Source organism: Ovis canadensis, chromosome 5, assembly GCF_042477335.2.
Source record: "Ovis canadensis isolate MfBH-ARS-UI-01 breed Bighorn chromosome 5, ARS-UI_OviCan_v2, whole genome shotgun sequence".
NCBI classification, from domain to species: Eukaryota; Metazoa; Chordata; class Mammalia; order Artiodactyla; family Bovidae; genus Ovis; species Ovis canadensis.
This window is the reverse complement of record NC_091249.1, coordinates 22562299-22587084: the sequence shown is the minus strand read 5'-3', so window position 1 is coordinate 22587084 and position 24786 is coordinate 22562299. Positions and strand designations below refer to the sequence as shown.

The 24786-nt window shown below is 46.2% G+C and overlaps 1 protein-coding gene and 1 pseudogene across 2 annotated transcripts in view; both read right to left on the bottom strand.

Moving 5' to 3' along the window:
• Positions 1-11603: 11603 nt before the first annotated feature.
• Positions 11604-12430, bottom strand: LOC138441667 (MKI67 FHA domain-interacting nucleolar phosphoprotein pseudogene; annotated as a pseudogene).
• A 3531-nt stretch (positions 12431-15961) lies between these two features.
• NOTCH3 (notch receptor 3) overlaps positions 15962-24786 on the bottom strand; it is a 38357-nt gene continuing 29532 nt past the window's right edge. For both annotated transcript variants that reach the window (XM_069589205.1, XM_069589206.1), the window contains 4 exons: positions 23650-23954; positions 23246-23393; positions 18900-18997; positions 15962-18080 (listed from right to left, as the gene is read on the bottom strand). In XM_069589205.1, coding sequence (XP_069445306.1) covers positions 17025-18080; positions 18900-18997; positions 23246-23393; positions 23650-23954 — 1607 coding nt within the window. In that variant the 3' untranslated portion in view covers positions 15962-17024. The remainder of the gene's footprint in view (positions 18081-18899; positions 18998-23245; positions 23394-23649; positions 23955-24786) is intronic.

Here is a 24786-nt window from a genome sequence, read left to right as displayed (position 1 = left end):
CACTTCCAATTTGCCTTGATTCATGTCACCAGTCACATCCACAACTGGGTATTGTTTTTGCTTTGGTTCCATCCCTTCATTCTTTCTGGAGTTATTTCTCCGCTGATCTCCAGTAGCATATTGGGCACCTAATGACCTGGGGAGTTCCTCTTTTGGTATCCTATCATTTTGCCGTTTCATACTGTTCATGGGGTTCTCAAGGCAAGAATACTGAAGTGGCTTGCCATTCCCTTCTCCAGTGGACCACGTTCTGTCAGGCCTCTCTACCATGACCCACCCGTCTTGGGTTGCCCCGCAGGCATGGCTTGGTTTCATTGAGTTAGACAAGGCTGTGGTCCTAGTGTGATTAGATTGACCAGTTTTCTGTGAGTATGGTTTCAGTGTGTCTGCCCTCTGATGCCCTCTTGCAACACCTACCATCTTACCTGGGTGTCTCTTACCTTGGGCGTGGGTTATCTCTTCACAGCTGCTCCAGCAAAGCACAGCCACTGCTCCTTACCTTGGACGAGGGGTATCTCCTTACTGCCGCCGTTCCTGACCTTCAGTGTGGGACAGCTCCTAGAGGCCCTCCTGTGCCTGCGCAGCCACCACTCCTTGAGTTGCTCCTCCTGGCTGTCGGCCCTGGCCTCGGGCGTGGGTGGCTCCTTCCAGCTGCCGCCCCTGGCCTCGGGGTTGGGGTGGCTCCTCCGCCCCTAGCCTTGGGCGCGAGGCGGCTTCTCCCAGCCACCCCTGACCTCAGACACGGGGTGTCTCCTCCCCGCTGCCACTGGCCTCGGACACGAGGTAGCTCCTCCCAGCGGCCGCCCCTGACCTCGGACGCAGGGTAGCTCCTCTCGGCCATTCCTGGGCCGTTGCAGCCTGGCACTCTAGGCTGCTGCCCCTGACCTTGGATGTGGGGTAGCTCCTTTAGGCCGCACTTGGTGCGCCGGCTCGTTATATGGTGTTAAATACCACTCTTGTATCAATGTTCCTCAAATCTATATCCCAGATTAACCATGCCCAGTTAGTTCAGTTCAGTCGCTCAGTCATGTCCGACTCTTTGCGACACCATGAATCGCAGCACACCAGGCCTCCCTGTCCATCACCAACTCCCGGAGTTCACTCAAACTCACGTCCATCGAGTCCATGATGCCATCCAGCCATCTCATCCTCTGTCGTCCCCTTCTCCTCCTGCCCCCAATCCCTCCCAGCATCAGTCTTTTCCAATGAGTCAACTCTTCGCATGAGGTGGCCAAAGTATTGGAGCTTCAGCTTTAGCATCATTCCTTCCAAAGAACACCCAGGACTGATCTCCTTCAGAATGGACTGGTTGGATCTCCTTGCAGTCCAAGGGACTCTCGAGAGTCTTCTCCAACACCACAATTCAAAAGCATCAATCCTTCAGCACTCAGCTTTCTTCACAGTCCAACTCTCACATCTGTACATGACTACTGGAAAAACCATAGCCTTGACTAGACGGACCTTTATTGGCCAAGTAATGTCTCTGCTTTTGAATATGCTATCTAGCTTGGTTATAACTTTCCTTCCAAGGAGTAGGCGTCTTTCAATTTCATGGCTGCAATCACCATCTGCAGTGATTTTGGAGCCCCCCAAAATAAAGTCTGACACTATTTCCACTCTTTCCCCATCTATTTCCCATGAACTGATGGGACCAGATGCCGTGATCTTCATTTTCTGAATGTTGAGCTTTAAGCCAACTCTTTCACTCTCCTCTTTCACTTTCCGCAAGAGGCTTCACCGGGAGCCAGCGTGAGGAACTTTGCCCAGGGCAAACGTCATGAGGAAGGAGGCTTCAGCATACGCAAAGGTGGGATCGAGCCTCAGGAAAGCCCCTGTTCCCGAGCATCTACCCCCAAAACCAGGGTGCCTACTTTACTGTTTTATGCTCTCACCTGCACCTCTGACTTTATGGGGGGCTGTTCCCCACCGGTTCTCTCGGAGAAGGAGTAAACTTGCAGCTCCAGTCAATAAAAATTCCTGGGCGTGAAATGGGTATCTCAGGTCAAACCTCTCTGCTGGCAGACTAGCTTGTGTGACAGGATTATCCACACTCCTGCTACTAAGCACATGATTGTTTACTACCTCTCAACCATAAACAGCACAGAGAGTTTGGAGTATTTTGAAAATCTTGATTAGCATAGGGCTTTTCTCATTGTTGAGTCAATGACTGCCACCAGGCCTCCATATCCTTAGGCACCTGGGAATATATTAATGTATTTGGAATATAGAAAAGAAAATATAGTAGGTTTTGATGTTAGCAATACTGGACTTTTTGAGTTAATGAATTTTATCTTTTGTTATAGATCACTGTACTTTATTATAAATCACTGTGTCCTTGCTACATAAAAATGTAACTTTATCACTATCTTACGACTAAATAGATCTTAAGGGGAACATTGGTGAAGGGTTTTCATTTGTTGGGCTGATGTTTGCTGCTAAATCTCCATATTCCCTGCCCTGATAATGAATATAACTAGCGTATAGGAGAAATAAGTATTAACCTTTACGATTAATCATGTTAACCTTAGGTTAAATAAATTCCTTTCTTAGTTGTAACCCACTACACCCTCACCCTATAGGAATGCAGCTTTATCTGGTACCTTCAGAGATTGGGGCCTGGTTTAAGAAAAAACACCCTTGGAAAAAATAAGTTTTCTGGTTAACTGACCGTTTTCAGAAAGAAAGGGTCATAAAATGTAAGCAGGCCTCATAGCCAGAAGATGATGTAAAAGCCCTTAGACCTTTTTTTATACATTTATGTGAAGCACCTGATTTTGATAAAGGTCAGGACTTCTGACCCCCACGTGACTTTAAAATTTCCATTTGTCTCTATGTATAACAAAAGGTATATAAGCAAACCTAAAAATAAAGAAATCGGATCAGTTTCTGGAAAGACTGATTCCCCCATGTTGTTCTTTCTTGTTCTCCGTTTTTCTGGCTGAATTCCCATCTGGAGCATGGGTGCTCGCCAAGCCTGCTAATTTTGCCCTGGCATTTAAGTTCCACGCGAGAGGGAGCCCAAGGCGGGACACCGTCCGATATTCAAGTGGGCACCAGTGGCCTACCTAGGTGGTGTGAGCTTCTTGAAGCTTTATTGGTATCCCATATAAACCAAGTTATTCAGCCTCTTTTTCTCCACTAATTTTCCTACTACACTATTTCTTTCTAATCTCCCTCTGTATCTTTAATTAAGCAATTTAATTCCTAGGACGCTGACTCCGTTCCACTTCGAATTACCCAGGATCCACCGGGGCTGGACCCCGGCAAGCCTTTTTAGTTCCTCTTCATTTTCTGCCATAAGGGTGGTGTTATCTGCATATCTGAGGTTATTGATATTTCTCCTGGCAATCTCGATGCCAGCTTGTGCTTCTTCCAGTCCAGCGTTTCTCATGATGTATTCTGCATATAAGTTAAATAAGCAGGGTGACAATATACAGCCTTGACGTACGCCTTTCCCTGTTTAGAACCAGTCTGTTGTTCCATGTCCAGTTCTAACTGTTGCTTCCTGACCTGCATACAGGTTTCTCAAGAAGCAGGTCAGGTGGTCTGGTATTCCCATCTCTTTCAGAATTTTCCACAGTTTATTGTGATCCACACAGTCAAAGGCTTTGGCATAGTCAATAAAGCAGAAATAGATGTTTTTCTGGAACTCTCTTGCTTCTTCCATGATCCAGCGGATGTTGGCAATTTGATCTCTGGTGCCTCTGCCTTTTCTAAAACCAGCTTGAACATCAGGAAGTTCACAGTTCACGTATTGCTGAAGCCTGGCTTGGAGAATTTTGAGCATTACTTTACTAGCGTGTGAGATGAGTGCAATTGTGCGGTAGTTTGAGCATTCTTTGGTATTGCCTTTCTTTGGGATTGGAATGAAAACTGACCTTTTCCAGTCCTGTGGCCACTGCTGAGTTTTCCAAACTTGCTGGCATATTGAGTGCAGCACTTTCATAGCATCATCTTTCAGGATTTGAAATAGCTCAACTGGAATCCCATCACCTCCACTAGCTTTACTAGTAGTGATGCTTTCTAAGGCCCACTTGACTTCACATTCCAGGATGTCTGGCTCTAGATTAGTGATCACACCATCATGATTATCTGGGTCATGAAGATCTTTTTTGTACAGTTCTTCCATGTATTCTTGCCACCTCTTCTTCATATCTTCTGCTTCTGTTAGGTCCAGACCATTTCTGTCCTTTATCGAGCCCATCTTTGCATGAAATGTTCCCTTGGTATCTCTAATTTTCTTGGAGAGATCTCTAGTCTTTCCCATTCTGTTGTTTTCCTCTATTTCTTTGCATTGATCACTGAAGTAGGCTTTCTTATCTCTTCTTGCTATTCTTTGGAACTCTGCATTCAGATGCTTATATCTTTCCTTTTCTCCTTTGCTTTTCACCTCTCTTCTTTTCACAGCTATTTGTAAGGCCTCCCCAGACAGCCATTTTGCTTTTTTGCATTTCTTGTCTGAAATGCAGTACTTGGATGCAATCTCAAAAACGACAGAATGATCTCTGTTCATTTCCAAGGCAAACCATTCAAGTAATCCAAGTCTATGCCCCAACCAGTAACACTGAAGAAGCTGAAGTTGAACGGTTCTATGAAGACCTACAAGACCTTTTAGAACTAACACCCAAAAAAGATGTCCTTTTCATTATAGGGGACTGGAATGCAAAAGTAGGAAGTCAAGAAACACCTAGAGTAACAGGCAAATTTGGCCTTGGAGTATGGAATGAAGCAGGGCAAAGGCTAATAGAGTTTTGCCCAAGAGAACACACTGGTCATAGCAAACACCCTCTTCCAACAACACAAGGGAAGACTCTACACATGGACATCATCAGATGGTCAACACTGAAATCAGATTGATTATATTCTTTGCAGCCAAAGATGGAGAAGCTCTATACAGTCAGCAAAAACAAGACCAGGAACTGATTGTGGCTCAGATCATGAACTCCTTATTGCCAAATTCAGACTTAAGTTGAAGAAAGTAGGGAAAACCACTAGACCATTCAGGTATGATCTAAATCAAATCCCTTATGATTATACAGTGGAAGTGAGAAACAGATTTAAGGGCCTAGATCTGATAGATAGAGTGCCTGATGAACTATGGAATGAGGTTCATGACATTGTACAGGAGACAGGGATCAAGACTATCCCCATCGAAAAGAAATGCAACCATGCCCTCTAAACTCCAAACTCATAAATCCAACAATTAAAAGTCAATCAATGTCAGAACAATGCCTTCAAAAATTCCCTCCTCCATAAAGCAATGTAAGTGAAAGTGTTAGCCCCTCAGTCGTGTCTGACACTTCACGACCCCATGGACTGTAGCTCACCAGGCTCCTCTGTCCATGGAATTCTCCAGGCAAGAATACTAGAGTGGGTTGCCATGCCCTCCTCCAGGGGATCTTCCTGACCCAGGGATCAAACCCAGATCACCAGCATTTCAGGCAGATTCTTTACAATTTGAGCCACCAGGGAAACCCCTAAAAAAAGCAATGAGAAAACTAAAAATAGATAGTGGTACTGATGGCATAATCTTGTGAATATACTACAATCCCCTGAATGGTACACTTTAAATTTGTGAATTTTATAGTATTTGAATTATATCTTGATTTTAAAAATCAATCAATGTAATCTACCATATTATCAAACTAAAGAAAAAAATTATATATTGACGCAGAAAAAGCGCTTGACAAAATCCATCGCCGTTAGCACACTAGTGATAAGAGACTTCCACAACTTGATGTACTTCTACCCAAAACCTACAGCTAACACTTTATTTAATGGTGAAAAATTTAATGTTTTCCCTCTAAAATGTAAAACAAGACCAGGATGTCTCCTCTCACCACATCTATTCAATATTGTGTTGAGGTCAGGTCTCATACAATAAGGCAAGGAATTCCTAGTAAAACATAAAAGAAAAAAAGCACAACCCATAAAAGAAAAAGCATTTTGACTGGGCTTTATTAAAACTAGAAATTTCTGCGTTGTGAAAGATACAATTCGAAGAGTGAAAAGTTAAGACATTTGAAATAAAGATATTTGCAAATATCTGACAAAAGATTGTTATCTAGAACATATAGAGAACTTCCAAAAATCAGCAATAAGAAAACAAAACAACTCTTCAGTTCAGTTCAGTTCAGTCGCTCAGTCGTGTCCAACTCTTTGCGACCCCATGAACCGCAGCAAGCCAGGCCTCCCTGTCCATCACCAACGCCCAGAGTCCACCTAAACCCATGTCCATAGAGTCGGTGATGCCATCCAACCATTGCATCCTCTGCCATCCCCTTCTCCTGCCCTCAGTCTTTCCCAGCATCAGGGTCTTGTCAAATGAGTCAGCTCTTCGCATCAGGTGGCCAAAATACTGGAGTTTCAACTTCAGCATCAGTCCTTCCAATGAACACCCAGGACTGATCTCCTTTAGGATGGACTGGGGTTATTGATATTTCTCCCAGCAATCTTGATTCCAGCTTAAAAATGGACAAAACAGGGACTTCCCTAGTGGTCCAGTGGTTAAGAATCCACGTTGTAATGCAGAGAACACTGGTTTGATCTCTGATCCAGGAAAATCCCACACGCCATGAGGCAACTAAGCCTGCGTGCCCTGGAGCCTGTGCTCCACACTAGCAGGACGAGAAGCCTCCCACCACAACTAGGGTATAGCCCTTGCTTACTACAGCTAGAGAAAGCCCACATGCAGCCAAAGAAAGACCCAGTGCAGCCAAAAATAAAATAAATTATTTTTTTTTAATGGACAAAACACACAGGACAAACATTTCACCAAAGAGGATAATACCGATGGCAAATGAATACATGAAAATATGGTCAAATCATTAGCCATTAGGGAAATGCATATAAAAACCTCAATTAGATACATCTGTGCATCTAATAAAATGGCAAAAGATAAAAATAAAACAACAACAGTAACAAAACTTGACAATACCAAGTGCCAGTGAGGATGTGGAACTGGAAGTTTCAGACATTGTTGTAAATGCAAAATTTGCATATAGCCTCTCTTGAAAACAACGTGGAAGTTTCTTATAAAGTTAAACATCTTTACCATATGGCCTAATAATTCCACTTCTACGTATTTTTCTAGGAAATGAAAACATACATCCACACAGAAACCTATCCATGAAATGTTTATGACAGCCATATTTAAAACTGCCAGAAACTGGTCACAATGCAGGTGTCCTTCAATAAGTAAATGGTTAAACAATCTGTGATATATCCTTATAGTGAAATACTACTCAGAAACAAAAAACAGAAACTACTGAAACTCGGAAGGAAAGCTCTGACCAACCAAGACAGGGTATTAAAAAGCAGAGACATCACTTTGCCAATAAAGGTCCATCTAGTCAAGGCTACGGTTTTTCCAGTAGTCATGTATGGATGTGAGAGTTGGACTGTGAAGAAAGCTGAGTGCCAAAGAATTGATGCTTTTTAATTGTGGTGTTGGAGAAGACTTTTGAGAGTCCCTTGGACAGCAAGGAGATCAAACCAGTCAATTGTAAAGGAAATCAACCCTGAATATTCACTGGAAGAAGTGATGCTGAAGCTGAAGTTCCAATACTTGGCCACCTGATGCAAAGAGCAAACTCACTGGAAAAGACCCTGATGCTGGAAAGATTGATGGCAGGAGGAGAAGGGGGCGACGGAGGATGAGATAGTTGGATGGCATCACTGACTCGATGGACATGAGTTTGAGCAAGCTCCAGGAGACAGTGAAGGACAGGGAAGCCTGGCATGCTGCAGTCCATAGGGTTCTCAGGAAGTCAGACAGCAAACTTAGCAACTGAACAGCAACCGAAACATGAATCAAAGAAGGTGGAGTGACTGTTTAGTAGTTGTTTCCACAGAATTCCTGCTTCCGCAAAACTGATAACCCTTAAATTTACCCCATCCCTCAGTTCCAGAGCAGAGACCGATTGCTTTAAGAAATCAGCACATTTTTTTTTTCTTTTTGGTGGTAAAGCTGAATTAGCTGATGCACATATCAAAGACATCAAAAACTTAAAGATTGTTGAAAGGCAAAACCCAACAATTTTATTTCAAGATAGCAAGTTGCCCTGACATACGAAAAAACATAGAAAAAGTTTATTTGGTGGTCACTGCATGAATCTCGAAACCAAATTCCAGATTGATGATACTGATAAAAGATGGTAATTATTAATTAATCCATGTCCAGTTCAATTCAGTTCAGTCACTGAGTCGCGTCCGACTCTTTGTGACCCCAAGACCCCATGGACTACAGCATGCCAGGCTTCCCTGTCCTTTACCAACTCCCAGACCTTATTCAAACTCATGTCCATTAAGTCGGTGATGCCATCCAACCATCTCATCCTCTGTCATCCCCTTCTCCTCCCACCTTCAATCTTTCCCAGCACCAGGTTCTTTTCAAGAGTCAGTTCTTTGCATCAGGTGGCCAAAGTATTGGAGTCTCAGCTTCAGCATCAGTCCTTTCAATGAATATTCAGGACTGATTTCCTTTAGGATGGACTGGTTTGATCTCTTTGCAGTCGGGGGGCGGGGGTGGGGGGACTCTCAAGAGTCTTCTCCAACACCACAGTTCAAAAGCATCAGTTCTTTGGTGCTCAGCTTTCTTTATAGTCAAACTCTCACATCCATACATGACTACTGGAAAAACCATAGCTTTGAGAGGGTAACAGGCAGGAAGGCCAGGGGTCTCCAAACGGAAGAAATAGCTTGCAAGTGTCAGACACTTTTATCTCTCTTAAGCGGCAGGAGGGAACAAACTAGCGATATTTTTTCCTTCTCTATACAAATTTAAAAGAAGGTTTCTCTTAAAATTCTGTGTTGCCATAGTGACACCTGGTTTCACCTGAAATTAACCAATGCCTTTTTCTTATGGAAATGTTTATCTTAAGGTATGCTAATGTACTATGCATTTACCCCAAACTCTGTCTTCAAGTCCCTTCTGCCTTTTGGCTCAGAACCTACTTGATAAACCAGTATGTTTCCAGAAAAACATCTATTTCTGCTTTACTGACTATTTCAAAGCCTTTGACTGTGTGCATCACAATAAACTGTGGAAAATTCTGAAAGAGATAGGAATACCAGACCACCTGACCTGCCTCTTGAGAAATCTGTATGCAGGTCAGGAAGCAATAGTTAGAACTGGACATGGAACAACAGACTGGTTCCAAATAGGAAAAGGAGTACGTCAAGGCTGTATATTGTCAGCCTGCTTATTTAAATTCTATGCAGACTACATCATGAGAAATGCTGGACTGGAAGAATCACAAGTTGGAATCAAGATTGCCGGGAGAAATCTTAATCACCTCAGATATGCAGATGACACCACCCTTATGGCAGAAAGTGAAGAGGAACTAAAAAGCCTCTTGATGAAAGTGAAACAGGAGCGTGAGAAAGTTGGCTTAAAGCTCAACATTCAGAAAAAGAAGATCATGGCATCTGGTCACATCACTTCACGGGAAATAGATGGAGAAACAGTGGTAACAGTGTCAGACTTTATTTTAGAGGGCTCCAAAATCACTGCAGATGGTGACTGCAGCCATGAAATTAAAAGATGCTTACTCCTGGGAAGAAAAGTTATGACCAAGCTAGATAGTATATTCAAAAGCAGAGACATTATTTTGCCGACTAAGGTCCGTCTAGTCAAGGCTATGGTTTTTCCTGTGGTCATGTATGGATGTGAGAGTTGGACTGTGAAGAAGGCTGAGCGCTGAAGAATTGATGCGTTTGAACTGTGGTGTTGGAGAAGACTCTTGAGAGTCCCTTGGACTGCAAGGAGATCCAACCAGTCCATTCTGAAGGAGATCAACCCTGGGATTTCTTTGGAAGGACTGATGCTAAAGCTGAAGCTCCAGTATTGGCCACCTCATGTGAAGAGTTGACTTATTGGAAAAGACTCTGATGCTGGGAGGGATTGGGGGCAGGAGGAGAAGGAGACAACAGAGGATGAGATGGCTGGATGGCATCACTGAGTCGATGGACGTGAGTCTGAGTGAACTCCAGGAGTTGGTGATGGACAGGGAGGCCTGGCGTGCTGCGATTCATGGGGTCGCAGAGTCGGACATGACTGTGCGACTGAACTAACTAACTAACTAACTATACTCAGATATTGTTCCTCTAATCTATGTAAATGAAACTATTTCTTTGGTGATCTGCCCTTCTTCAAGACTCAGGTTAATCATTTTATGGCCCAAGAGAAACCATTTGGTGCCAAGATTACCCCAAAATGCATCTTATGGGTGAGGGGCCTGGTGCCATCCTGCGTTTGAAGACATTCCTTTCTTTCATTAACAGACTGCTCGTGACTATATAACATCCAGCTGAAGACTAGCAGGGGGTACTCTTTCTGCCCCCTTCTGATGCCTATGTCAGAAGCTTTCTCTATCTCCTTTACACTTTAATAAAACTTTATCAAACAAAAGCTCTGAGCAATCAAGTCTCGTCTGTGGCCCCGGATTGAAATCTTCTCCTCCAGGGGCCAAGAATCTCAGTATCGTGATTCAACAACAGCCTTTCAACTTTGACTAGACAGACCTTTGTTGGCAAAGTAATGTCTCTGTTTTATAATATGCTGTCTAGGTTGGTCATAGCTTTTCTTCCAAGGAGCAAGCATCTTTTAATTTCATGGCTGCAGTCACCATTTGCAGTGATTTTGGAGCCCCAAAAAATAAAGTCTCTCACTGTTTCCATTGTTTCCCCATCTATTTGCCATTATGAGATGGGACTGGATGCCATGATATTAGTTTTTGAATGTTGAATTTTAAGCCAACCTTTTCACTCTTCTCTGCCCTTTCTAAATCCAGCTTTAACATCTGGAAGTTCATGGTTCTCATACTGTTGAAGCCTGGCTTGGAGAATTTGGGGCATTACTTTGCTAGCATGTGAGATGAGTGCAGCTGTGCGGTAGTTTGAACATTCTTTGGCATTGACTTTCTTTGGGATTGGAATGAAAAGTGACCTTTTCCAGTCCTGTGGCCACTGCTGAGTTTTCCAAATTTGCTGGCATATTGAGTGCAGCACTTTAAGAGCATCATCTTTTAGGATTTAAAATAGCTCACCTGGAATTCCATCCAGTTATCCATGCTAGCCCACTGCAAACTAATTTACATTGCTAAAAATGATCGTATATACATAAATGAGTCTCTGTTAGTACTGACACCTCCTTCTCACTCCCCATAGATTTTAAGTTCTAGTTTCAGCCATCTTATGGGTTAAATGTGCTTGGTCTAACAGAGAACTATTTAGATGTTGTCAAGCAAGATTTTCTTTATTTGATGGTGACAACAGAGGCTACAGTTTAGTACTTAAACCAGCAGTTAATAGTGACCTCCTATTCAGGCAGAGTAACTAAAAGCAGCTGCGAAAACTGCAAAGAAAACCAGAGATAGGAGAAGAGGCAGCGAAAGCCTGTGTAAACTGGTACACACCCCTGCATTTCAGCAAGTGCAGGAAAGCCAAAGTCACTGGCTGCTTTCCTCACTGACTTGGATTGACAGTTTCTTCTCCAACCATCTTGTTACTGGTTGCATTCTACTATATCTAGTTAAATATAAAGAATCAGTCTGCATAGTAAAATAATCTTTTCAGAAGAACTATACACAATACATTCAAAATCACTGACTGCTTTTTCTTCATCTTTTTTTCCTTGAACTTGTAGGTAGCTGAGTCTCTTGTGTTTCTTCTTTTTCACCAGATATGGGCTGTTTGAAAACTGTATCATTATCTTTATCATCATCATTCATTTTAGCCACTTCAGATTTTTGTTTCTCCAAAAATGTTGGTGTACTAATTGGTGTGGGACCCTGGTGATCCACAACCTTCTCAGGAGTGTTAGGAGTGACTGAAGCTGCTTTCTTCTTCTTACATAAAACCTGGTGCTTTCTGGAATTTCAAGGACCAGTGTTTGAAGCATTCTCCTCATTTTTATGTAAGACCTTAACCAATGAAGGGAAACTATAATCAATTCTCTTTTTAGCCAGTCTCTTCCTGAGTAATTTTTCCTCCTTTTTAAACCACTCCTCCACCCATAGCTTTTAAAGAAGCAACCGATTCTGATTGTACCATTTCACTGCTGGATATGATGGCCTTTTAAATAGCATATGCCACTCCCAAAGGTTCTTCATATACCTTTTCAGGTGGTGTAAAATGACACTTGAAGGGTCTTTCACCAAAAAGGTAGCTGTTCATTGTTTCAGCAGCTATTTTGGCAACATCTTCAGACTCAAGCTCCACAAAGCCATAGCCTTTGCTATTTCCAGCCTTTTTTACTCCTGGACAGTCTGAATTTTGTAACACTGCCAAACTGGAAGAAATGTACTCGGATCTGGGTTTCATAAAGTGATGGTGGTAAGCAAACCTGAGCCACCTCCTTTTTAAATTTGGCATCCTCCTGTGGGTTTAGGGACAGGAGTGGCTTAGCTGGGTCTTCAAAGGCTGCCATTCCACCAACTTGTACGCAGATGAGAAATCAACACATTCTATATCCCATTGCTGTAGTGACTGGCTAGTGCAGTGGGGCTCAAAAGCAATTTTTCATTGCTTGGCAATTGGCAACATCTGGAAACATTTTTGGTTATCACTATGGAGGAGCGGATGCTGCTGGCATCTAGTGGGTGGAGGTCAGGGATGCTGTTAAACACCCTACAATGCACAGGCCAACCTTCTACAGTAAAGAGTGATTTGGCCCTAAATGCCAATATTACCAACATTGAGGAACACTAGGCTAGAGGACAAATATATGACCCAATTGAAGTCAATACAAAATCAACACCAAGACTAAAAGCTTCTCAACTCTCTGGAATGTACAAGATGGTCTATGATCCTTACACCTATTTTGTTAACACAGAGAGGGAAGATCAGAGCTGCGGAGGTGGGAAGAGAAGCCAGGTTGAGTATCACGTGGAGCCTGGGGGTGAAACTGACACCCAGGCAAAACTCTGTAGAGATGAATACCTCAGTCCAAATGAGGTCAAATGTTGACCTTATTTGAGCCACTAGATCAAATCTCCCCTGAAGCTGGTCCTTTTCAGTTATATGAATTGATTGGTTTTTGTTTGTTTTAGCTAGCTGGGTAGACTTTTGTGTTACCTGCAACCAAGAGTGCACCAGCTGACAGGAATGAACATTAAACCTCCTCTTTCCTGGAGGAGCCCAGTATAAATAGATTTAAGGGTCTAGATCTGATAGATAGAGTGCCTGATGAACTATGGAATGAGGTTCATGACATTGTACAGGAGACAGGGATCAAGACCATCCCCGTGGAAAATAAATGCAAAAAAGCAAAATGGCTGTCTGGGGAGGCCTTTCAAATAGCTGTGAAAAGAAGAGAGGTGAAAAGCAAAGGAGAAAAGGAAAGATATAAGCATCTGAATGCAGAGTTCCAAAGAATAGCAGGAAGAGATGAGAAAGCCTTCAGCGATCAGTGCAAAGAAATAGAGGAAAACAACAGAATGGGAAAGACTAGAGATCTCTTCAAGAAAGTTAGAGATACCAAGGGAACATTTCATGCAAAGATGGGCTCGATAAAGGACAGAAATGGTCTGGACCTAACAGAAGCAGAAGATATGAAGAAGAGGTGGCAAGAATACATGGAAGAACTGTACAAAAAAGATCTTCACGACCCAGATAATCATGATGATGTGATCACTCACCTAGAGCCAGACATCTTGGAATGTGAAGTCAAGTAGGCCTTAGAAAGCATCACTATGAACAAAGCTAGTGGAGGTGATGGAATTCCAGTTGAGCTGTTTCAAATCCTGAAAGATGATGCTATGAAAGTGCTGCACTCAATATGCCAGCAAGTTTGGAAAACTCAGCAGTGGCCACAGGACTGGAAAAGGTCAGTTTTCATTCCAATCCCAAAGAAAGGCAATGCAAAAGAATGCTCAAACTACCGCACAATTGCACTTATCTCACATGCTAGTAAAGTAATGCTCAAAATTCTCCAAGCCAGGCTTCAGCAATACATGAACCGTGAACTCCCTGATGTTCAAGCTGGTTTTAGAAAAGGCAGAGGAACCAGAGATCAAATTGCCAACATCCGCTGGATCAAGGAAAAAGCAAGAGAGTTCCAGAAAAACATCTATTTCTGCTTTATTGACTATGCCAAAGCCTTTGACTGTGTGGATCACAATAAACTGTGGAAAATTCTGAAAGAGATGGGAATACCAGATCACCTTACCTGCCTCCTGAGAAATCTGTATCCAGGTCAAGAAGCAACAGTTAGAACTGGACATGGAACAACAGACTGGTTCCAAATAGGAAAAGGAGTACGTCGAGGCTGTATATTGTCACCCTGCTTATTTAACTTCTATGCAGAGTACATCATGAGAAACGCTGGACTGGAAGAAACACAAGCTGGAATCAAGATTGCCAGGAGAAATATCAATAACCTCAGATATGCAGATGACACCACTCTTATGGCAGAAAGTGAAGAAGAACTAAAAAACCTCTTGATGAAAGTGAAAGAGGAGAGTGAAAAAGCTGGGTAAAGCTCAACATTCAGAAAACGAAGATCATGGCATCTGGTCCCATCACTTCATGGGAAATAGATGGGGAAACAGTAGAAACAGTGTCAGACTTTATTTTTTGGGACTCCAAAATCACTGCAGGTGGTGACTGCAGCCATGAAATTAAGAGACGCTTACTCCTTAGAAGAAAAGTTATGACCAACCTAGATAGCATATTCAAAAGCAGAGACATTACTTTGCCGACTAAGGTCCATCTAGTCAAGGCTATGGGTCAGCAGAAGACTGGAGCTATGGTTTTTCCTGTGGTCATGTATGGATGTGAGAGTTGGACTGTGAAGAAGGCTGAGCGCCGAAGAACTGATGCGTTTGAACTGTGATGTTGGAGAAGACTCTTGAGGGTCCCTTGGACTGCAAGGAGATCCAACCAGTCCATTCTGAAGGAGATCAGCCCTGGATTTTTTGGAAGGAATGATGCTAAAGCTGAAACTCCAGTACTTTGGCCACCTCATGTGAAGAGTTGACTCATTGGAAAAGACTCTGATGCTGGGAGGGATTGGGGGCAGGAGGAGAAGGGGACGACCGAGGATGAGATGGCTGGATGGCATCACGGACTTGATGGACAAGAGTCTGAGCTAACTCCGGGAGATGGTGATGGACAGGGAGGCCTAGCTCCAGTCTTCTGCTGTTTTCTCATCAGTACCCAGCACCCCAAATTGTCCATCAATATTTCTTCATCTGTCTTGGCCTTAGTAGCTCCACCAAATGATAGCTTTCTTGGCATCCTCATTTTAAAAACATTCTCAAGCAAGAATCTGATTGGCTCAGTTTTAGTCAGGTGACCACCCCTAGTCCAGTCAATGGAGTCATCCATCAAAAGAGGAAGCAAAAGTGGGTCAGCAGGTGAGCCAGATGGTTTGGCCCCAAGATGAAAGCTCAAGTTACCAACCAGGGTTCTTGGACACCTTTATCAATAGAATTGATCAGAGGCCAGATAAGAAATTCAGGCAAGGTTTTGTTGGGACCCCTGTTGCAGCAGTGGGGAGTGAGAACAAACAACAGGTTCCTTTTACTTGCTCAGTTCCCATCAGCAGAGAGGGACGAGCTGGTTCCTTAAATGGGATAAGTGGGGGTGGGGGGTCCAGGGCAAAGTTGAGCTGGAGGGGTGGCTTAGGTGGTACCCAGCCCTCAGGTGGTATTGTGTGCAGGAGGCATGCACAGTACCCTGTTCTTGCTCCCAGCTCTTCAGAGGTGGCACTTGGGGTTTTCTGGTCTTTTCGTATCTTATTGTCAGTAATCTGCCCCCAGTACACATGCCTGCAGGCATTTTTAGTCCCTTATAGTTTCTTTGTATTTTGTTGCTTCAGGAGACGTTTGTCTAGGTGCAAGCACTGCAGGAAAGGGTCCCAGGTCCCGGGTCTCAGCTTGTCTCAAAGTTAATGCTGAAGAGACTGAAACCCCACACTACCACCACCCCTCCTTACCTAGACACACAACAACGACACTGAGTGTTAACTATTCCTTTATTAGGTGGTGACGGAACAGGGGGCTGTACAATGCAAGGCCTGGGGACTTAGCTACACAGGGATTGTGACCAGAAGCTATATTACAAAAATAGCCTACAAATACTTCTATTTTGCCCTGAGGCTGGGCCAGGGGAGTACCAGGAAGAAGAGGTGCCAGGCAAGCAGCTCCTTCTCTTCCTGCAGGCCCATTGTTTACAGGGAGACAAAGTAGAATGCACACATCTCCCCTGGTCCTCATATTCCCACCAGCCACCCCACCCTCCCAGCTCCCAAAGGGAGAAGGCCCACACCCTAGGATCGGGGTGGAGGGACTGTGGGCAGGCTCTCTGGGCCAGAGGGCAAAGCTCTAAAATAAGTTCCATCTGGAATGCAGTGAAGTGAGGGAGGTGGAGCAGGGAGGAGGCTCCCAGGTCTCACCCGACCCCTAGCCCCGGAGGGTGCGCCCAAGGGTGCCTACTTGGTACACACCAGGGTTGTGTACTTGGTACACAGGAGCCCGGTCATGCCTGTGTACTTGGTACACAGAATCCAGCTTGGCCGAATGGGCCCACAGACTCAGCCCCACGGGGGCACTGGGGGGGTTCGCAGGGGGGCAGAGAGCATCTCCATATATATATTTTGTAAAAAATAATAATAATAATAAGTTTGTTTAAATGAATTTGTTTCTATACAAAATGTAAAAAAAATAATAATAATCCACTTGTGTCAGAGCAGGAGGAGTGAGAGAGGGGGGCCAGAAAAGGCAAGAAAAAGGGGAAAGAGAGAATGGGGGTAAGGGGGGTGTTGGCCACAGGATGAGGGGAGAGGCAGGTGGATGTCCTAGACTCACCACAGGACCCAAGGGTGAGGTTTAGCCTGCACCCCTTATAAATAAAGGAAGACTGAAGCCCTAGCCTGGTGACCTATCTTGGTCACTCTGCAAGGAGGGCGGTGTGCAGGAGAAAAGGAGAAACAGAATGAAATGGACTAAAAGGGGAGAGAGAAAGGGGAATCACGACGGGGTGCCCCTTCAGCCTCCCCAAATCCAGGAACTGGGGAGCCCTCAGGCCAACACTTGCCTCTTGGGGGTGACTTCAGGCTGGGGCCCCAGCTGGGTCTGGGCCTGAGCAAGAGCGCCAGGGACCGACAAGGGGAGCGGCTGGGCCGACAGGGACCCAGCAGCTGTGGCCGAGGCCCCGGTGGCAGTGGCCGGGCTGGGCGTGGAGTCAGACCAGTCCGAGAGTGAGGGCGGGGAGGGGCTGGCCCAGTGCTCGGGGGACTCGGGGGATGGGGTCAAGTAAGGGTGCTCGCTGGGGACCCGCAGGAAGCGGGCCTTGGGGGGGCTGCCGTGGGCCCCAGCCACCGCGGGGAACTCCTCGCCGTGTCCTGGGGCGGCCAGGTAGGGCGGGGGCCGCTCCTGCGGGGACACGGGATTCCCGGGGTTCAGCAGCTGGGGTCCCGGGGCCAGCGGCAGCAGGAAGGAGGGACCTGGAGGGGCGGGTGGGGGCAGCCGGGCCCAGTCGAGGGGTACGGCCACGGGGTTCAACAGGCCCAGGCTGAGCACGCAGCCCCCGGGGGGCTGGCGCCCTAGACCCGCCCGGCCCGCGCCACCCAGCTGCGCCAGAGACACGGCCGTGGCCGTGGCGGCCGCGTAGGGCCCCTCGAGGGGGAAGCCGCCAGGGGACGCGGGGGGGCCGCCAAAGGGCCGCGGGGAGTCCAGCGAGTCCACGGGCGAGAGCGTGACCGAGCTGTCGGCCAAGGGCCCGGGGCAGGCCAGCGTCAGCTTCTTGCCCCGCCCCCGGGTGCCCTGCGGCCCCAGCCCCGCCTTCCCCGGGGGCCTCCGGCTCTTCTTGGCCCCGGACTGCGCCACCTTGAGGCCGGGGAGGAAGGCCCCGGGCGGACAGAGCAAGGGCCCCAGGCCGTGGGGGCCAGGGGGGCTCCGGGGCCCGCTGGGCTGGTCCAGCAAGCGCACGATGTCCTGGTGCAGCCTCTCCTGCGCCACGTCCCGGGGCAGCCTGTCCAGGTGGTCTGTGATCTCCCGGTTGGCAAAGTGGTCCAGCAGCAGCTTGGCCGCCTCGAAGCTGCCCTCCCGGGCGGCCAGGAACAGTGGAGTCTCTTCCTGTGGGGGGCCCGGGAACCCACAAGATGTCAGGGTCAAGAGTCAGGTTAAGTCCTGCCTAACGTCACAGAGGCCTCTAGTCTCTGGGGGAAACAGCTAGGAGTTCATACTCTGCAGACAGACAGACCTTGATTGGAATCTCAGTTTTGCCTGGATGAAAAACTGGGCAAGTTCTTTCCTTAAAGCCCTATTCATCCAGCACCTATTAAGAAACTTCAGGCCCCAAAGCCAGGACTAGAGTGAGGAGAGTGAGGCACTCACCTTAGGCACAGAATTTAAGGGGGTGGCGAAAAATTCTACTATCAAAATAAATGGTATTTAGTGCAGTTTTTAAAGTTAAGATTAATACAAAAATATATATACATAACAAATATAACATGGAAATTTTAGATAAAGATGGAATCTACCCCTGCATTCTTTTGAACCTCATTTTTCCATTTGTAAAATGAGAGTAATACCAGCTTGCAAGGTTACTGTTCAAACAAGTCATAATAGCTATCTTTTGTTGAGGCTTCTCTAAGCACCTTACAAAAGCATTAGCTCACTGAATCCTTGGAAGAGGCAATGAGGTGGGTACTGTTGCTTCTCCATTTCAAAAATGTGAACAGAAGTTCAGAAGAGTTAAGTAGCTTGCCCAAGGTCACCAGCAACTGCCATATACTTCCTCCCCTGATCCACTATTGGAACCTCTTGGCCCCTGATCCCACATGAACGCTGGCTACAGGCAGGGTGAATGTCCCCGCTAGCCTCCCCCAATCTGCTCTCTGCTGCCTGTGGAGGCTGTTCCAGGGCTGAAGGTGAACCAAAGGCTGGGCTCACCTTGCTATCCTGCATGTCCTTGTTGGCTCCATTTTTGAGCAGAGCCAAGGTGGCCTCCACGTTGTTGACAGCTGCAGCCCAGTGTAAGGCCGATTTTCCTGTGGGGAAGTGAGGGGAGGTCAAGGTCAGGACCTGGCTCATTAGCTGCCCCTCCCCCACAGGGGGGGACAGGAAGTGTCTAGAATATGGGCTGGAATGGGGGGAGGGTAGGCTGAGTACCTGTGTTTGGGTCCATGTGTGCACAGCTATAGGTGTAACTTTCCATATTTGGAGCATATTATGTGGGCCTCACTAAGTTGTATGTAGAGTTGTGCTGTCCAGTGCAACAGCCACAGTCACAGGTGGTTCTTAGTTTATACAAATTACAAAAAAAAAAAAGGAGTTCCCTGGTAGCCTAGTGGTTAGGATTCCAAGCTTTCATTGTTACGGCCCAGGTCCAGTCCCTGGTCAGGGAACTGAGATCCCACAACCTTCACAGCATGGCAAAAAATAAATTAATTAATTAAATTGGTGTCAAGCCAGTTTAATGGGGAAAGGATAACTTTCTCAACAGATCATGCTGGAGGGCCTCCCTGGGGGCTCCGCGGTGGAGAATCTGCTTGCCAATGCAGGGGACACAAATTTGATCCCTGATCTGGGAGGATCCCACGTGCCTTGGAGCAACTAAAGCCTGTGTGCCCCAACTATTGGGCCTGTGGTCTAGAGCCCAGGAGCCGCAACTACTGATATCCTTGAGCCCAGAGCCCATGCTCTGCAACAAGAGAAGCCACGACAGTGAGGCGGCCACACACTTCAGCTAGAGAGTGGCCCCCAGTCACTGCAACTAGCGAAAACCCACACACAGCAACGAAGACCCAGCACAGCCAAAAATAAATAAAGTTATTTTTTTTAATGGTACTGGTACAACCGGATCTCCACGTGCGAAAGAACAAAGTTGGACCCCTACCTCACACCACATGCAAAAAGTAATTCAAAGTGAATCCAGTATCTAAATGTAAGAGCTCAAACTACAAAACATTTAGAAAGAAACACAGGAGTAAATTTTCACAAGACCTTGAATTAGGCAAAGGATTCTTAGATATGACACCCAAAACACAAGCAACAATAACAACAACAAAAATAGATTAAACTGGACATAATCAAGATGAAAAACCTTTTGTGCTTGTAAGGACATAATCTAGAAAGTAAAAAAGAAAACCTATAGGGAAGTTCCCTGGCAGTCCAGTGGTTAAGACTCCAAGCTTCCGCTGTAGGGGAACTAAGGGCTTGCCCAGTGGCTGAATGGGTAAAGAATCTGCCTGCAATGCTGGAGACACAGGAGACTCAGGTTCAATCCCTGGGTTAGGAAGATGCCCTGCAGAAGGGAATGGCAACCCACTCCAGTATTCTTGCCTGGAGAATTCCGTGGACAGAAGGTGGAAAGAGTCAGACATGACTGAGCGACTAACACACACAAGGACATCATCTAGAAAGTAAAAAGAAAACCGACAAGAACTTCCCTGATGGTCCAATAGTTAAGACTCCAAGCTTCCACTGCACAGTGGGGGGTTTGATTCCTGGTTGGGAAACTAAGATCCCATATGCTGTGGGGTACAGTCCCCACTGAAAGAAAACCTATAAATATAATAAACCTACTGTATGTTTGATAAGAGACCTATCTAGAATATATGAAGAACCTTTATAACTCAATCATAAAAAGACAAATAACCCAGTTTTTAAATGGGCAAAGAATCTGAATAGACATTTCTCCAAAGATATACAAATGGCTAATAAATGTGGGAAAATGCTCAACATCATTAGCCATCAGGGAAATGTAAATCAAACCACATTGAGATACCAAATCACATCCACTAAGGACAGTACAAAAAGACAGAGAAAAACAAGCTGTCAGTCAGGATGCGGCGATATCGGAACCTTTTTTATACACTGTGGGTAGGAATGAAAAATAGGGCAGCCACTGTGGAAAATAGTCTGGCAGTTCCTCAAAAAGTTAAAAAGAGTTTATCATGTGACCTAGCAAGTCTGCCCCTAGGGATACATCCCAGAGAAATAAAACCATGTCCACACAAAAACTGATACATGAATTCCACAGCAGCATTATTCATAATACCCCCAAAGCAGAAACAACCCAAATGTCCATCAGTGGGTGAATGCATAAACAAAATGTGGTACATCCATAAGATAGAGTATTATTTAGTCATTAAAAACAAAAAAGGGGGTTTCTCTGTGTGTTCTAGTGGTCAAGAACCCGGTGGTTAAGAACCCAGCAACACAGGGGACATGGTTCGGTCTCTGGTGTGGGAGGACCCTACATACGGTGGAGCAACTGAGCCTGGGCACCACAGCTACTGAGCCTGTGCTCTAGAGCCCGGGAGCTGCAGCCACTGAAGGCTGTGAGCCCTGGGGCCCGGGAGCAAGAGAAGCCACAGCAGAGAGCAGCCCAAGCACCGCAACGAGAGAGTAGCCCCCACTTAGCACAACTACAGAAAGCCAGCACCGAAGACCCAGAACAGCCAAAAATAAATAATTTTCTTAAAAAAAAGAGGGCGTTCCCTGGTGACCTAGTGGTTAGGATTCCGGGCTTTCACTGCTATGGCTGGGATCAATCCCTGTCAGAGAATTGGGACCCCGCAAACCTCACAGTAAGGCCACAAAATAAACAAAAAGTAATACTGGTACATGCTACCATGTATATACCTGCCACTTGCAGGCTCATGAACCTAGAAAACATCAGGCTAAGTGAAAGGAGCCAACCAAGAAAGACCACATATTGTGCGGTTCCATTTATATAAAGTAGAATACACAAATCCTTATAGAGAGAAAGTGCATTAGCAATCGTCTAAGGGCCACGGAAAATGGGGATGTGGAGGGGTGAATGGCTAAGAGGCAAAGGCTTCTTTTTCAAGTGATGAACACATTCTAAAATTTATTGTAACAAAAAACAAAATAAAATTTATTGTGATGATATTTGCACAACCCTTTGGTTATATTAGGGGGCTTCCCAGACAGCGCTAGTGGTAAAGAACCCAGCTGCCAGTGCAGGAGACATAAGGGATGTGGGTTCAGTCCCCAGGTTGGGAAGGTCCCCTGGAGGAGAGCATGGTAACCCACTTCGGTATTCTTGCTTGGAGAATTCCAAGGACAGAGGAGCCTGGCAGTCTACAGTGCATGCAGTCACAAAGGGTTGGACATGACGGAGACCAACCTAGCACACACACAGGTGGTTATACAAAAAAAAATCACTGGATTTTACCCTTGAATGAATTGCATGGCATGTGAATTATATGTCAATTCAGCTATTTTTTTTAAAAAAAGGCAAAACAAAGGTTAAAATATTCAATGAAATAAAGACTCAGTTCTTTGTTCACCCCAGCCACATTTCAGCACTCAGTAATCACCATGCGTTGCCAGTAGCTACCATATTAGACAGCACAGACCAAGAGTACTTCATCATCACAGACAGTTCTATTGGCCAGTGCCCTTCTAGAACCATATTTCTCAACCAGGGGTGATTTTCCTCTAAGGGGCATTTGGCAATGTCTGGAGATATTTTTGATTGTCATATCAGGGAGGTGGGGTGCCACTGGCGTCTAGTGGGTCAAGACCAAGAATGCTACACTGCACAGGGTGGCGCCCACTGCAAAGGATGATCCAACGCCCAAACGTCAGGGCTGCTGAGATTGAGAACACCTGCCTCCAAAGAGTCCGAGTATATCTGTGGCTATGTGAGGTTCTCTAGACACAAGGTAGGTTGCTGTTGGGCAAGCAAGCTGCCTCCAAGCAAGAAGTGATCCCCACTTACAGATCGGCTGATTTGCAAATTTTATACCAGTAGTCCAGCAGGTGGCACCAGTGTATGCTCTTCCAACAAAGCAGATGGAAAGAAAGTGTCTTGGAGAATGAATGGCATGCTTGCCTGCTCAGTCCTTCAGTTGTGTCAGACTCTGTGAAACCACAGACTCTAGCCCAAAAGCTCCTCTGTCCATGGAATTTTCCAGGCAAGAATACTGTAGTGGGTTGCCATTTCCTACTCCAGGGGATCTTCTTGACCCTGGGATCGAATGCATGTCTCCTGTGTCTCCTGCATTGTCAGGCAAATTCTTTACCACTGAGCCCCCTGGGAACCCCCATGTGGAAAGGCACCTTTTTCTAAATCACTGCAGCACAATATAGGCTAATGGGTGCCATTAAAAAAATAATAATAAATGTATGAGAGTGTAAGGCCATGGTGAACCCCTGTTATGAGTGCATGGGTTTCACTGACTGGGTCTCAGCGTGGGTGTGAGCTCACGCCAAGTCAGGTGACACTGTCTCAGCCCCCACCCACCACTACCCCCAAAGCCTACCGAGCTCATCCACAGCATTGACATCAGCATGACTGGCGATGAGCTCTTCCACCATGCCCTCCACCGCCAGGCGGGCTGCCAGGATCAGTGCCGTGGAGCCGTCTGCCATGCGAGCATCCAGGTCTGTAGAGCGGTTCCGGATAAGAATCTAGGGGAGACGGGGATGCAGCCAGGGGAGTCATGGCAAGAACAAGGGAGCAAGAAGCACCCCCAAGCCTTCTGAGGACCCCAACCAATGCCTCCCATGGAACCAGGGAGCAGCTACTTGACAGTAACTCTATACTCATATATCCCCATTTCACAAATGAGAAAGATGAGCTCTGACAGGCAGAACCAGGGCTCAAATCCAAGTCTGTCTGATGTGTGTCCCAGCTCTGAAGTCCCAAGAAGCAAGCCGATCTCACCTGGAAGACGCCCTGGGCATCGGCAGTGACAGCCGTGTGCAGGGGGGTGCGGCCGGAGTGGTCCTGGGCATTGGTGTCTGCCCCAGCATCCAGCAGCCGCTTGGCGGCGTCAGCCCGGGCATAGCGGGCAGCCAGGTGCAGGGCCGTCTCACCAGTGCGGTCAGTCCGAGCCCCAAGCTGTGCCCCCTGGCAGATCAGGTCTGAGATGATGCTGGCTGATGTGTCTTCTGCCTCGTCCTCTTCGGTTGGGATTGGCTCCAGGGCTCCCCCGCAGAAGGAGGCCAGCATTAGAGGGGTGAAGCCATCTGCAGGGACCAGGAGTGTGTCAGAAGGGAGGCAGACACAGGGCCTTCCCGGGGAATACGACGCTGTCTTAGGAGGAAGTGGGATGTGTGGAAGTACAAGATCGAGGGGCCAATCCTCCCATCGCACACACACACACGCACACACACACTTGTGTCAGGTACTCCGAAGCCAACCCAGGATGAGGCTTCACAGGCATTTGGTTCGTGGCAGCAGGCCTCCTATGCAATAGGGTACACAGAACGAGGGAGGAAGGAAGTCAAGCAAGTGGATGATGACCACATTCCTGGAGAGTTATTTCAGCCTGAGTTATTTCACTTTGTCAACAAAAGTCCATCTAGTCAAAGCTATGGTTTTTCCAGCAGTCACATACAGATGGGAGAGTTGGACCATGAAGAAGGCTGAGCACCCAATAATCGATGCTTTCGAATCATGGTGCTGGAGCAAGGAGATCAAACCAGTCCATCCTAAAGGAAATCAACCCTGAATATTCAGTGGAAGGACTGTTGCTGAAGCTGAAGCTCCAATATTTTGGCCACCTCATGCGAAGAGCTGATTCACTGGAAAAGACCCTCATGTTGGGAAAGATGGAGGGCAGGAGAAGGGGGCAACAGGGAATGAAATGGTTGGATGGCATCACCGACTCAATGCACTTGAGTTTGAGCAAACTGCGAGAGACAGTGAAGGACAGGGAAGACTGCTGTGCTGCAGTCCATGGGGTCGGGAAGAGTCAGACACGACTCTGTTCAGACAGAGTCTGAACAACAACAGCATTTCAGCCTGATCCCAAAGCGGGACTCTGAAAGCTTAATTGTACCCAGAGCTGTAATCCAG